Source organism: Pogoniulus pusillus, chromosome 25 (genome assembly GCF_015220805.1).
Source record: "Pogoniulus pusillus isolate bPogPus1 chromosome 25, bPogPus1.pri, whole genome shotgun sequence".
NCBI lineage: Eukaryota > Metazoa > Chordata > Aves > Piciformes > Lybiidae > Pogoniulus > Pogoniulus pusillus.
Window position 1 is genome coordinate 1,928,347 of NC_087288.1, and position 14,915 is coordinate 1,943,261.

The 14,915-nt window shown below is 50.9% G+C and overlaps 1 protein-coding gene across 2 annotated transcripts in view; it reads right to left on the reverse strand.

The window, feature by feature from the left end:
• Positions 1-14,915, reverse strand: part of COL9A1 (collagen type IX alpha 1 chain) — a 67,066-nt gene that overhangs the window by 46,660 nt on the left and 5,491 nt on the right. The window contains exons 5-11 of one of the 2 annotated variants that reach the window (XM_064164151.1): positions 10,215-10,611; positions 6,270-6,347; positions 5,608-5,628; positions 3,476-3,550; positions 2,915-2,950; positions 2,741-2,803; positions 869-922 (exon numbers count right to left, since the gene is read on the reverse strand). In XM_064164151.1, the coding sequence (XP_064020221.1) occupies positions 869-922; positions 2,741-2,803; positions 2,915-2,950; positions 3,476-3,550; positions 5,608-5,628; positions 6,270-6,347; positions 10,215-10,611 (724 nt within the window). Of the gene's footprint in view, positions 1-868; positions 923-2,740; positions 2,804-2,914; positions 2,951-3,475; positions 3,551-5,607; positions 5,629-5,671; positions 5,822-6,269; positions 6,348-10,214; positions 10,612-14,915 lie in introns of those variants that run through there. The other variant, XM_064164153.1, reaches the window with a different exon arrangement.

The following is a 14,915-nucleotide window of genomic DNA, read 5'->3' on the forward strand; positions in this document are numbered from 1 at the left end:
GTTCTGTGTTCTGGAGAGGCTTTAATAGTGCAAGCAAGGCTGCAGCATCTCATTAGTTGGATAAACACATACAGGAGGCATCACAGAGGTACCAGAGCTGGGCATGTGGGCCAGCCTCTCTTCACCCCAGGCCTGGTGTCTGGGGAGGAAGGCAGAGAAGTTTTCTGGCTGCTGGTTTCCCTTTGCCTTCCCTGGCAGAGCCACAGGCAGTACCTGGCAGGTAGCCCCTGCCGGGCTGTGTGCACTCAGCAGCTGCCTGCTGTGCAGAGCATCCTCCCGCAGAGCCAGCGGTGGCTGTGGGGGAGCAGCTGTTCTTACTGGGGACACTTAGCTAGGAATGTCCACTGCAAACAAGATTTCTCAAATTCTTGAAATGGTGCTGAGGGGATTTCAGCTCTCACTGCAGTCAGTGAATTGACTGTGAGCTCCAAATCAGCTGCCTGGAGAAGAGGAAGCTCAGGGAGGACCTTATCGCTGTCTACAACTACCTGAAAGGAGGCTGTAGCCAGGTGGGGTTGGGCTCTTCCCCCAGACACCCAGTGACAGAAGAAGAGGACACAGCCTCACACTGTGCCAGAGCAGGTTTAGACAGGATGTTAGGAAGAAGTTCTTCACAGCAAGAGTGATTGGCATTGGAATGGGCTGCCTGGGGAGACGGTGGAGTCCCCATCCCTGGAGGTGTTTAAAAGGAGGCTGCATGAGGCACTTGGTGCTATGGTTTAGATGAATAGAAAACGTTAGGTGATAGGTTGGACTTGATGATCTAGAAGGTCTTTTCCAGCCTGATTGATTCCCTGATTCTGTGAAAAATCCTGATGGAATGGAGTGGAATAAAATCCCATCCTTCCATGCAGAATTGTGTTCTTACCTTCTGTCCTTTTGGTCCCGGCGCTCCGCGTGAGCCGTCAGGTCCTGTAAACCCCTGTGGCAGCAAAGCAGACAACGTTCATGCAGAGGTAATGTGCTTTTCTGAGTCACAACAAATCATACTCTAAAGCAGCCACGGAAGGAGAGGAGTAAGTGCAGCAGACTCACAGTTCAAAGGTCTGCTTCCATGTGCACCTAGAAACTGCCCATGGTGACAAGCATCAGTGCCCGCGATGTGTGCTGCTCACTGCTGAACCACAAACTGAACACATTGCATCCTTCTTCCCTTGGTTTGTATCCTTTGTCCCTCTTACCCACCTTTTCCCCAGCTATATTGCTCTTTCCTCCACAAGATCATTACAGGCAATTACTGTACAGTGTCCTTACTCAGTCTATTAAACCTGACACCAAAAACAAAAGGAGATGGCAAAAGTCAGAAGGGGCTCAGCAATTAGAAGTGGAAGAAGGCATTGTAAATCTAAAACCCCAATTAGGAGGTGGGTACACAGTGGGTGTGCAGGGAGGACACAGCAGGGCCTCCTCCCTGCAGCAGGGTGGTCCAACGCTTCCTCCAGAGAAGGCTGGCAGCACCCCACCAGCCCTGTGCTGCTCCTCAGCTGCTGCTCAGGCTGCTCTCATGTGCTGGTTTGAGGCTAATTAGAATATTTTACTCAGAGAAGTTAAATCCTTAGCTGTGAGAAGAAAGAAAGGTAAAAACTCCAAAAACCCAACATCAGTAACTTACATCACTCATTTTTCTGCTGAGAAATGCCACTAGTCTGGGGAAGGTCTAGGCTGGATGTTAGGAGGAAGTTCTTCACAGAGAGGGTGCCTGAGAGTACTCCTAGCTACCTATGTTCTTTCCATGACTTTACAAGCACTGGAAAGACTCTGGTTTAGCATTCCAGAACGAGGGGACACAGTCTCAAGCTGTGCCAGGGGAGCTCTAGGCTGGATGTTAGGAGGAAGTTGTTGTCAGAGAGAGTGATTGGCATTGGAATGGGCTGCCCAGGGAGGTGGTGGAGTCTGTGTGGCTGGAGGTGTTGAAGCCAAGCCTGGCTGGGGCACTTAGTGCCATGGTCTGGTTGCTTGGACAGGGCTGGGTGCTAGGTTGTGCTGGCTGATCTTGGAGCTCTCTTCCACCTGCTTGATTCTATGAGTCTAGTCAAAATATAGCTAAGACCCTCACTTCTCACACACTTCTCAGCTTTCAGTTCTGTTCCTTCTCTCTGCCGGTGTGGGTCTGTGTGGTTGCCTCTGCCTCAACTCTCTAATTCCACCTAACCTTTTTTCCCCTCTATCCTCCTTGTCATCTTTTTTTTTTCTTGACATTTCACCTCAGATCTCTCCAGATTTATCACGTGAGATGTACATGGGTTGATCTGGTTATCTCTGAAGGGAGGGAAAGAGGCAGTGAGGAGGAGGTTTGGGTTGGGAGCCCTCCTGGGGCTGTCTGGGAGGGAGGCTGTGTTTCTGTATTACTTTTAACTTGTATGTAACTGCAAATATTTCTGTGTATCTCTTTGGACATTGTGCTAAGCTGCAAAAAAAGCTTCATTCCTTAGCTTCCAGATGGCTGAGTCTAGTCTGGGTGATTTAGTAAGTGTTGGAGGGGGGCAGGTAACTCCCAAGCCATCACACCTCAGTGTGGCTACACTGCTCCAAGAGCATCTTTCAGCTTTGGAGTAAAGCTCCTGCTCCATTGCAACACCACAGGCATTCAGTGGCAGCTGAGAGGAAGCCAGAAACCTCAAAGCAAGGTTGAGCTTCTTAAAGAAATAGTCTCAATCCAAGTATTATTCCTTAAAATGAATAAATACATAATATCAACCAGCCAACCAGGAGGAAACACCAGAAAACCAACTGTACTCACATCAGCTCCTGGCTGCCCAGGCAGCCCAGGGGATCCTGGTTTGCCTGCATCCCCCTCTGGACCCTTAGGGATTTAAACAGACACAGTTAAGAATGTTTGAAAGAGGGAATCAGAAACAAAGCTCAAAACCTCTTCTCTCACAGGAGCAAAGGCAAAGTAGCTGAAATCACTTACCGGTGGGCCAGGGGGACCATTTGGACCTCTCTCCCCCTAACAAGACATGAAAAGCATTATTCAGAGCCACAGCAAGATTTTATGGTCCCTCATGGAAAACACTGATCTAGAGACTTGTCAGGAAGAATCTCAAACTGATTCATACTGTGGGAAAAGGAATGTCAAATGTACTTGGTCGCTGGCATAGGCTAAGAGAAGCTTCTGACAGGAGTTGGGGGGAAAGATCCCATCAGGAATAACACCACAAATCCTTATCATACTTTAATATGCATGATGTTATGTAGCCCCTCTGGAGATTGGAATTATAAAAGCCCCACAGCCCATTTAAGACAAACAACCACAGCATATGACACTGATTACATGAAATAAATGATCCTCTGCTTTCCACATGAGAGAGGAGCTGAAAGGCTACCCCAGTCCACTACAGAATATGAGACCCATCAGCTCCTGCATGTACCTGCAGCTAAGCTGGAACTCCCCACAGTCAAACACAAGGGAGAATAATGCAGATTCACCTCAAGGCATTCCCTATCTCCTGGGCAGGGCATGGGGAACACTTACATCAATGCCATCAATACCGGGTACTCCTGGTGGCCCTGGCGGACCTGGGGGGCCTGGTGGACCAGGGAGACCTCTCTGACAAGAAGGAAGGAAAAAACAGAATCACATCACACATAATTAACCAGGTTCATCAAGTCCACCTTCTAAAAAGAGCAGTGAAAGTCTGGCAAACCTGTAACCTATCCTGGGTGGGGCTGGCACCATGGGAAGCAGCTTGTATGGGTTAGCTGTGTCCTCACTCCATACACATCAGGACCCACAAGCCTTATATCCCATCTTAAGTGTTGTTGTGCTGACCCTTTGTGGGTAGGACAGATGTAAGTTGCTCCCCTCCCTGGGCACGGCCACTCTCCTGCATCCCAAGATGCTGGCAGAGCCAAGGCAAGGCACAAGGTTCTTGATTGCCCCAAGCCAGCAGGATCTGACTGCCATAGAATCACCCAGGTTGGAAGAGACCTCCAAGATGGTCCAACCTATCATATAACAATGGCAGGGTGGGGGGCAGAGGGAAAAAAGAGTGGTCTTTGTGAATGAAACACTGAAATGCCCGAAGCTGCTCTAATCACTCCCTCAGCCAGCACAAAGGGGACACTCTTCCTGAGAGGCTGTGCTAGCAAAGGAAACTTAAAGCTACCCTTTCCCAGCTTCAGTGCCGTGCCCAGTGCCTTCCCCTGGCTCCCCAGGACCGCAGCAGCAGCTACAGAGGTGCTTTCACAAGGCACCAGGCTCCCAAGGGGCAGGAGAAATGCTTTCACAGGCCTCCCTCTCTATAATGGAGGGCTCTGTTCTCCCTCCGGCTCATGGCCCCACAACGGTGCTCTGTGAGCAGGAGGCTGACCCGGGCGCTGCTGGGGCCCTCTGCCTGGCCGCTGGCTCCCCGCAGGGCTGCCGCTCTGGATGTCTTTCCAGGAGCCGTGCAGCAGTCTTCCAGCAGCAATCCAGCCGGGGGCAGACGGTAATTCCCACAACCACAGGCTCACAGGATGCTAACATCCTGGGTAAGGAGCCTGCAAGGGACCCAAAGAGATCATCCAGTCCAGCCCCTTGTCAGAGCAGGACCACACAGTCTAGCTCAGGGCACACAGCAACACATCCAGCCAGGCCTGGAAAGGCTCCAGACAAGGAGACTGCACAACCTCTCTGGGCAGCCTGTGCCAGGGCTCTGGGACCCTTACAGTCATGAAGTTCCCTTGTGCTGAGCTGGAACCTGCTGTGCTGCAGCTTCCATCCATTGCTGCTTGTCCTGTCCCAGGGAGCAGTGAGCAGAGCCTGTCCTGACCCCCAGCCCTCAGAGATTTATAGACATGGATTAAATCCCCTCTCAGTCTCCTCTTCTGCAGACTAAACAGCCCCAGGTCCCCCAGCCTCTCCTCACCAGGCAGTGCTCAGTCCCCTCATCATCCTCACAGCCCTCTGCAGGACTCTCTCCAGCAGATCCCTGCCCCTCTTCAGCTGGGGAGCCCAAAACTGAGCTCAGTACTCAAGACAAGGTCTCACCAGGGCCACCTACCCACCTAGGATGCCACCTACCACCCTGCAGCCAACTCACAGAAGTATGGCAGGGCTTGGGAAGGACCTCTGAAGATCACTCAGTCTAACCCCCCCTGCTAGAGCAGGATCACCCAGAGTAAAGCACACAGCAACATGTTCAGGTGAGCTTGAAAGTCTGCAGAGGAGACTCCACAGCCTCACCAGGCAGCCTGCTCCAGGGCTCTGCCCCTCTCGAAGGCAAGACTTTTTAACTGATGTTCACATGGCACCTCCTGTGCTTCAGTTTGTGCCCACCGCCCCTTGTCCTGTCTCTGGACACCGCTGAGAAGGGTCTGGCTCCATTCTCCTCACACTCCCTTTAGCTACTGCTCGGTATAGAGAAGAGTCGCCCCGCAGGCTGCTCCTCCCCAGGCTAATCAGCCCCATCTCTCAGCCTTTCCCCGTGAAACAAACGTTTTGCTTCCACCGACACCTCAGTGGCCTTTGCCAACATCGCATCAAGTTCAGCTACAGCTATTACAGGGAACAGCATGGAAAACCCTGCAGCAGGTCGGTGCCAGGACCCGGCAGAGAGCAGCCTTCAGCCTCTCTCCACACGCACCTGGGCACCCACCGAGCCCCATTCCTTTTCTCCCGCTTACCTCGATCACTGTCTGGCTTATCTGTGAGGGAGGAAAAAGACAGTCCAAGTCAGAATAAACTTACTTGAGCCAGGCAGAAGCAAACGACCTGCAGGAAAAGCCCCAGGGGCAGGGGGCCCAGCAGAGCCCCGGCCATGGCGATGGAGGGAGCGAGCTGCGGCCGCAGGCTGAGCCCCGCCGCAGGCTGAGCCCCGCCGCAGCCCCGCACGGCTGCTCGCCGCCGCCGTGGGGAGGGTCTCCGGGATTGGAGGAAGGCAGAAGGCTGGGGAGGAGAGCACTGAATGCCAGCAGCCTATTAACCCTTTGCCCTGCTGCTGTGGCTCTGGGCACCGACCCTCACCTTCCCCCCACCGAGGGCTTTCCGCACCCGGTCAGGCTGCCCGCTGGGACGGCAGCGGCGAGAATCCTCCCCCGCCTGCAAGGCTCAGCTCTGGGGACTCTCCCAGCCAAGCAGAGGGGAAGAAAGGAGGGGGAGAAAGTCACAGGAGGGTTAAAATGAGGCTGCTCGGGGGGAGGATGGGTTTCTAAAGGCACCAAATTCCAGGCAGGTATGGTGAAAACAGGCATCTGGGGCCAGAAACGGGGGGGAGGGGGGAAAGAGAGAGTTCTGCGGGATGCTGCTGGCAGGCGACGAACAGGGCAAGGCAGAGCAGGGAGCTTACCCGGGTCGGCAGCTCGCCGCAGCCTTCGCGCTGGGGTCGGAGAGGGTCGCAGTGAATCACCATCCATTGGATTTCGAACTGGTAAAAGAGACGAAGGGTCGTTAATCCTCAGGGCTGCTCTCCAGCCACTCACTGCCCAGCCTGCATTTGTGCTTGGCATTGCCTCGACCCAGCTGCAGGACCTTGCACTTGGTCTTGCTGAACCTCATAAGGTTGGCTTGTGCCCACCTCTGCAGCCTGCCCAGGTCCCTCTGAATGGATCCCTGCTCTCCAGCCTGGCTGCTGCACCACACAGCTTGGTGTGGGCAGCAAACTTGCTGAGGCTGCACTCAGTGCCTCTGTCTATGGCACCCACAAAGATGCTGAACAAGACTGGGCCTTATGAACCACTCACGAGAGGTTTGGTCAGAGTTCTCGAGCCTCCTATTCCATTCTTTTTCACTATGGATGGCTCAGGAGTTGGAGGGGAAAGCAGTTTGGGTGTTGTTTTTCTCTTGTACAGCTTAGAGCTCTAATGTGGGGTTTTTTTTTCCTGAGAAGCTGAAAATAGAAGTGGATGTGTGGAGGCATTCACTTATTTCTTTGAGTCTTTCATCTTCTTCTTCTGTTGAACTAAAGTAGCTCCCCCCCCATTCCTCCCACGATGTAACATCTCACTGCTTTCTGTCTGCCTTCTGTACTCCCCCTGGCATGTCTTATTGCTGTCTTCAGTCCCAACCTGTAACTGACACAGAAGGCAGAACACCCTTCTGAGGTGCTTCCCTCTCCCACCACCATCCTTGCATTGCCTTACTTGCATCCTGGCTGCTGGAGCTAATAAATGCTTCGAGTTTGGAGTCCTTTAGGGTGGCTGTAAGATACCCACATATCCACAAGTGTGTTTGTTTAGTTTTATTCCTTCTTTGCTTCCACCTTCACCGCTTCAGCCCTGCCACTCCTAAATCCCTCCCTATCCCATCTCTGCTGTTCCATTTCCCTTGCAGTCATGGTGGTTTCCAGCACAAAAAGCAGCAGTAGCCTCATTTCTTTCACCTGTTATCAGACACCACTATTTGTGAGTCATTTCTCTGCCTCCTTTATCTAATTCTCACTTTAAAGCCTTCCCCAGTCCTTAATAACAAAGGGCTGAATGTCACACTGCACATATGAAAGAGCTGAATGTGTGCTACGGTTTCATACTGCAGGGCAGCAATGCAAGAACCAAAAGCAAAGGATACCTGGAATCTGCAGATGAGGATTCCTAAGGATGGGATGAAATGACACCTGTGTGATAGTGTGTTTCCTGCTGCACAATGAGACCTTGAGTTCTCAGTCTCTATCACCTCTGAAGCTCTCTTGCAGAGGGAAAAAGGTTCCTAACTGTCTCTAAAGCAGTTTAAAATGTGAGTTAAATACTAAACTCTTTGTGATTAAAAGAGAAGTGGTATTAAGCGGCAGAGTTGCTACTTTTCCTGTTTACCTGTTCAAATAAAATTGCATTAAATACTATCAAAACTGAAAAGTCACACAGTCAGTAGTAGGAAATTCAGTAACTAAGGCTGCCTGCACAAATTTAATCAGTATGTAACCACAGAATCATAGAGAAGCACAGAATCAACCAGGTTGGAAGAGACCTCCAAGATTATCCAGTCCAACCTGGCACACAGCTCCACCACCTCCCTGGGCAACTTGTACCAGGCTCTCACCACACTCACAGCGAAGAACTTCTTCCTAATGACTAATCTAAACCTCTCCTCCTCTAGCTTGGATCCATTCCCCAACTCCTATCACTGCTTGACACCCTAAAAAGTCCCTCCCCAGCTTTCTTGTAGCTTCCTTCAGATACTGGAAGGCCACAATAAGGTCTCCACAGAGCCTTCTCTTCTCCAGACTGAATAACTCCAATTGTCTCAGTCTGTCCTGATAGGAGAGCAGCTGCAGCCCTCTGCTTATCCTCGCGGCCCTTCTCTGGACACTCTCCAGCACATCCAGACCTTTCTTGTAACAGTGACCAAAGATTGCCTCTAGCAAAGTGTTTAGCATCTGTTATGAGAAAATCAGGGCAATAGAATCACAGAATCAAGCAGGTTGGAAGAGAGCTCCAAGCTCAGCCAGCACAACCTAGCACCCAGCCCTGCCCAACCAACCAGACCATGGCACTAAGTGCCCCAGCCAGGCTTGGCTTCAACACCTCCAGCCACACAGACTCCACCACCTCCCTGGGCAGCCCATTCCAGTGCCAATCACTCTCTCTGACAACAACTTCCTAACAACATCCAGCCTAGACCTGCCCTGGCACAGCTTCAGGCTCTGTCCCCTTCTTCTGTTGCTGCTTGCCTGGCAGCAGAGCCCAACCCCACCTGGCTACAGCCTCCCTGCAGGCAGCTGCAGGCAGCAATGAGCTCTGCCCTGAGCCTCCTCTGCTGCAGGCTGCACCCCCCCAGCTCCCTCAGCCTCTCCTCACAGGGCTCTGCTCCAGGCCCCTCCCCAGCCTTGCTGCCCTTCTCCAAACACCTTCCAGCACCTCAACATCTCTCTGCAATGGAGGAGCCCAGAACTGGACACAGCACTCAAGGTGTGGCCTGACCAGTATTGAGTGTAAGGGAAGAATAACCTCCCTTGTCCTACTAATGCCTCTGCAGTGGCAGAAACTGTGGCAATTTGTTTCATCTCACAGCAGTGAATCTGCAGCAGTATGAAATGAATGCCCTCACTTCCCCATAACCCACAGATGATTTAGGAAGCAAGTTCCTTGTCGCGACTGGAATGATGATCTGCCTGCGACTGCTTAACATTTACAGTGGATGATTTGAACTGCTGGTAGATAAAAAGAGCTATTTTCTCTTTCTCTCTCTTTTTTTTTTTGTTATCTGAAAGATAAAACACAGCTGTAAACCTGTAGAAAAGTCTGCCCTCTGTAAACCACCTCAGAAATGGAGGAATAAATCTTTGTAGAGGCTCAAAGGCAAACCCCAACCCAGTTTCTAATGGAGCTCTATTACTCTCCAAGGCAATCACAATTACAACAAGCACTAAACAATCCCTTTTCAGCTGACATCCATTACAGTGCACCTAGAAGATTGATCCTATTCTCCAGGATAAAACAGAGCACTCCCAGAATGCTGCAAAAGAAATGGAGGCTGGGAAACACATAATTGATATCCTCTATAACAATAACATATAATAATTCTATAAATATATATATATATATATAATAATGCTATATATTAATATAGACATATTTATATATATATATATCTTAGGATGGCTGAGAAGTGTCACTATTGAAACTCAGGCATCACCTGCATCATCTCTTAGGATGGTTGAGATGTGTCACTATTGAAACTTAGGCACCACCTGGATCATCTCTTAGGATGGTTGAGAAGTGTCACTATTGAAACTCAGGCATCACCTAGATCACCTCTTAGGATGGATGAGAAGTGTCACTACTGAAACTCAGGCACCACCTGGATCATCTCTTAGGATGGCTGAGAAGTGTCACTATTGAAACTCAGGCACCACCTGGATCATCTCTTAGGATGGCTGAGAAGTGTCACTACTGAAACTCAGGCATCACCTGGATCACCTCTTAGGATGGCTGAGAAGTGTCACTAATTGAAACTTAGGCACCACCTGGATCATCTCTTAGGATGGCTGAGAAGTGTCACTATTGAAACTCAGGCACCACCTGGATCATCTCTTAGGATGGCTGAGAAGTGTCACTACTGAAACTCAGGCATCACCTGGATCATCTCTTACACTGCACTTACATGTGTGTAAGTTTAAGAGCAAAGGTGGTACTTACCTGCTGTGGAATTGTTACCTTCTGCCAATTCTGCTTGCAGAAACCTTTGAGGATGAATGCACACAGACAAAAAGAAGCCCAACAACCCAAACCCTTCAATTGCAAAGATCCTGTAAACCCCAAAAACCTCTTTGCAGCAAGAAAAGATTTTTGGTACTTACTGGCACGGAAATTTGAGGGTTGTTTCTGAGCTTCCCAAGCACAGCAAAGCCATCAGTGCTGATCTTCCCTTTGGGCTTGATGTTTAAGGCTTCTATTTTGATGCAGTCAATAAAAAGCGTGACGCTGCTTGCTTCCACAATGACCATGAGCTTGTGCCACTGGGAGTCAAAGAGGAAAGGCAGGTGCAGAAAGGATGCGACCTGCTGGTGCCCGTCTGCGCCTTTGTAAGAGAACTCAACGCTTCTCCTTGGGCCGTTAAGGTTCACCCCCACTTGCTCTTTTCCTGAGGAGTCCTGGATCTGCCAGATAGTCCAGTACTTCTGAAGGGTGGCCCCAGTCATCCGAAACGTAGTCAGAAAGGAATACTCATCAGGCAGGCCGTTGGAATAGATGGCACTGTGGAGGATCAGATACAGGACAGGCATGACATGGGCTGTGCAGTCGTCGTGGAAAGCTCCACATCTCACCACAGAGGCATGAAAAGCAGTGACTTGGCTCTTGTGGCTTAGATTTGGACCCCAACCAATTGAAATTTACCCATGGAGTAAATCACCAACCAAACCCAGAACTTGGAAGCACATATCACCATCTCTGGAGGTGTTCAAGACTGGATGGGGCACTTAGTGCCATGGTCTAGTTGATTGGACAGGGCTGGGTGCTAGGTGGGGCTAGATGAGCTTGGAGGTCTCTTCCAACCTGGTTGATTCTATGATTCCATGAAATGAAAGCCTTCCAGTATCATCTCATTCGTTCAGAAGGCATCTGATCAATGTCTAGCAATATCTGGGGGGTAGGTGTCAAGATGAAGGTGCCAGGCTTTGTTTGGTGGCGTCCAGAGATAGGGCAAGGAACTGTAACTACAAGGTGGTTCCACCTCAACATGAAGAGAACCTTCTGTACTGTGAGGGTGCTGGAGCCCTGGAGCAGGCTGCCCAGAGAGGTTGTGGAGTCTCCTTCTCTGGAGACTTTCAAGACCCATCTAGATGCATTTCTACGTGACCTGCCCTGGGTGATCCTACTTTGGCGGGAGGGGGTTTGGAGCTGATGATCTCTGGAGGTCCCTTCCCCCTTCCAATCCCTAACATTTTGTGATTCTAAGTCCTACCACTAGTCTTACAAAATCAGCCAGCACAGTGTGACTTTATCATCAAAGAGGTAAATACTCAGTGAAGATTCAATTTGGGTTTGAAGGTGTAAAAATGTCTTTTACAAAGACACTTTCTTGTTCAGCCTGACAAAGCCTCACTGCTGTCCACAACTACTTGAAGGGAGATTGTAGCCAGGTGGGGTTGGGCTCTGCTGCCAGGCAAGCAGCAACAGAAGAAGGGGACACAGCCTCAAGCTGTGCCAAGGCCAGTGCAAGGCTGGATGTTAGGAGGAAGCTGTTGTCAGAGAGAGTGATTGGCATTGGAATAGGCTGCCCAGGGAGGTGGTGGAGTCTGTGTGGCTGGAGGTGTTGAAGCCAAGCCTGGCTGGGGCTTAGTGCCACGGTTTGGTTGCTTGGCCAGGGCTGGGTGCTAGGTTGGACTGGATGAGGCACTTGCTACCATGGTCTGGTTGACTGGACAGGGCTGGGTGCTAGGTTGGATCTCAGAGCTTGGAGGTCTCTTCCAACCTGATTGATTCTGTGATTCTATGGTCTAGTTGATTGGACAGGGCTGGGTGCTAGGTTCGACTGGATGAACTTGGAGCTCTCTTCCAACCTGGATGATCCTTTTCTGTGATTCTAAAGAACCATTCTGTGAAGGTAGCAGCCATCACTCCAGGAGAAAATAGGCAGCAAAATCATTCACCGACAAATAAATGCATAGGAAGAACTCACACAAAATAATATCCTGTCCTGTCACATTCATCCACAAGACTCCAAATAGCAGGGAGCAAAGCTGCCACAGATTTGCAAGGAGCAAATCTGAAATGTTTCATTCTTTTTCAATTCCTATAAGAGGTGAGACCTGGGAGCACAAAGGAGCACTGCTGCCTGTGCCACGGTGCAAGCCAGCAATGTCATCTCTTTATCTCAAGTGTGTCTGTCGATATTTACAGCATCCAGAGTATTAGAATCAGTGCAATAGCTAAGGAACAATCTATTTCCTATTCTATGGCTCATAAAATCACTGTGTCATAACCCAGCAGACAACAAGACATTATTTGCCATCTGCCCACGTTTCAGGACAAGTTGTGTTTGATTGCATTCCTGCAGCATGGGGACACGCAGAGCTATCTTGTCCCCAGCATTCATTACAATAACTTCTCAGGCAATGAGGCATTTTGGACAAAGATGATTTTTGAGTGGCAGATCAATCTTATCTCAGCAGCCATTTAGCCAGCCTTAGTGAACCTGAGGTTAAACTAAGGAGGGGAGAAAAGAAAGACCAGAAGAAAAGTGGAATAAATCAGTGCTTGTTCTGTATGCTTGGTGACTACTGATTTAGTAAGAGAATACTTCCAGATGAAGCCTCCCTTCCCCGGTCTATTGCTTGCTGTCCCAAGCTGTAGTGCGATCACACTCCAGCAGGCGGCGACACAGCCTCAGCAAGGTTTCGGTGAGCGCCCAGCACGCCTGGCAGCTGCAGCTTCACCTTCCTGAGCAGCTCCCCAGACTGCTGGGGCTTCTCTTTCCCCACCAGCCTGAAAGATGCTGTCCGAGGAGGGGGAACGATTAGCTGAAGATTAGCTCGTTACACACGGTGTGGGGAAGATACTCAAAGCTGGAAGAGAGGCTGTGATTTGCTAGCATTGGTTTTGTCTGACAGGATTTTACCTGATTTGTTGTGCTCTCTCACTGTTTTCTTTCAGTTTGTATCTTGCCCTCTCCACTGCAAATGTCAATGTGTGCACGTTGCACTTTCCCTCCTCTTCTGGGCACTCTCCAGGGTTTACTACTGTCCCCTACCCCTCCTTGTGCCATGCTTGTATCTTACACAACACGATTATATATTCTTCCCTGCTGCAGGAAGACACTCCCTGTGCAGACACAGTGGCTCTTACTAGGCTCCTGATCCAGTACAGCATGATTTTTACGGCCTTCTGTGTCCTTCATACTCTTTAAGATCTCTTGCACAAGCTTTATCTCTTCCACTCCTGAAACCTTAGCTCATTTCTCTCTGGAGGTCCTGAATCCCACTGCCTGTTCTTGCACCAGAGCTGGGTTTAGTACTGCAGGTGGTACTGTTAGGCATTGTTTAAACCAGTCTTCATATGACATTCACAGAATCACAGAATGGCAGGGGCTGGAAGGCACCTCCAAAGCTCATCCAGTCCAACCCCCCTGCCAGAGCAGGATCTCCTAGACCAGATCACACAGGAACACATCCAGGCAGGTTTGAGTTTCTCCAAAGAGGGAGACTCCACAACCCACCCTGGGCAGCCTGTGCCAGTGCTCTGTCACCCTCACAGAGAAAAAAATTCCTCCTCATGTTTCCACGGAACTTCCTATGCCTCAGCTTCCACCCACTGCCCCTTGTCCTGTTATGGGCATCATCCAGCAGAGCCTGGCTGCAGCCTCCTGGCATTCCACTTTCTCTGCCAAGTTCATAGATCCATAGAATGGCTTGGGTTGGAAGGGACCTTAAAGATCATCTAATTCTAACCATGGCAGGGAGGGTGGAACTAGCCAGCAGTGTGGCCAAGAAAACCAACAGCATCCTGGCCTGGATCATCGACAGTGTGGCCAGCATGAGCAGGGAAGTGATTGTCCCTCTGTACTCAGCAGTGGTGAGGACACACCTTGAGTATTGGGGTCAGTTTTGGGGTCCTCACTACAGGAAAGTCACCAAGGAGTTGGAGCAGGTCCAGAGAAAGGCAACAAAGCTGGGGAAGAGTCTGGAGAACAGGGCTGGGGAGGAGCAGCTGAGGGAACTGGAGGTGTTTAAGTGTGGAGGAGACTGAGGGGAGACCTCATTGCTCTCTACAATTCTCTGGGAGGAGGTTGGAGGGAGGTGGGGGTTGGGCTCTTCTCCCTAGGAACAAGTGGATAGGATGAGAAAAATTTGCCTTAGGTTGCAGCAAGGGAGGTTTAGAGAAGAAACTTATTGACTGGAAGAGTTCCAGAGTCTGGCACAGGCTGCTCAAGGAAGTGACTGAATCTCCATCCTTAGAGGTGCTTCAAAGAGGCAGAGATGTGGTGCTGAGGGAGATGGCTTAGCACCAGCCTCGGTGGTTAGATAATGGATGGACTTGGTCATCTTTTCCAACCAAACCAATTCTATGATCTCTTCATCCAGACCAGCTTCACCTTTTTCTCTACTCCTTCTACACAGTCTCACTGCACAACCTCACTCTCTTCTGCTCATGACTCTCTCAGAGATTTGGTCCTTCCTTCATCCTCATCACTGGCCTTAACGTGGCAGTGCCATGGGAACGATCTGGTCTGGGCAGGAGCAGGCAGTCCCACCCAGCGGGCACCTCCAGCTCGGGGGCACAGGGCGTGTGCCAGATGGACTTCCACTGGTAAGTGAGGCCGAGACCCTCCCCTCTAGCGACAAGTGACCCGGGGAGGGGCAGGGCCGGGCCAGCCCCGCGGCCGGCGGCGTTTCAGCACCGCGGGCAGGGACAGCTCCGCCTCGCCGGGGGCCCTGCCGGCAGCGACTCTGCCCCCGTGTGGCCACAGGGCGGCAGGGCAAACGCGGCAGGGGCTGCCGCAGCGCCCGCCCGGGGGAGCGGCAGAGCCGTGCCGGTGCCATTGGGGTGCTCGGCCCTGC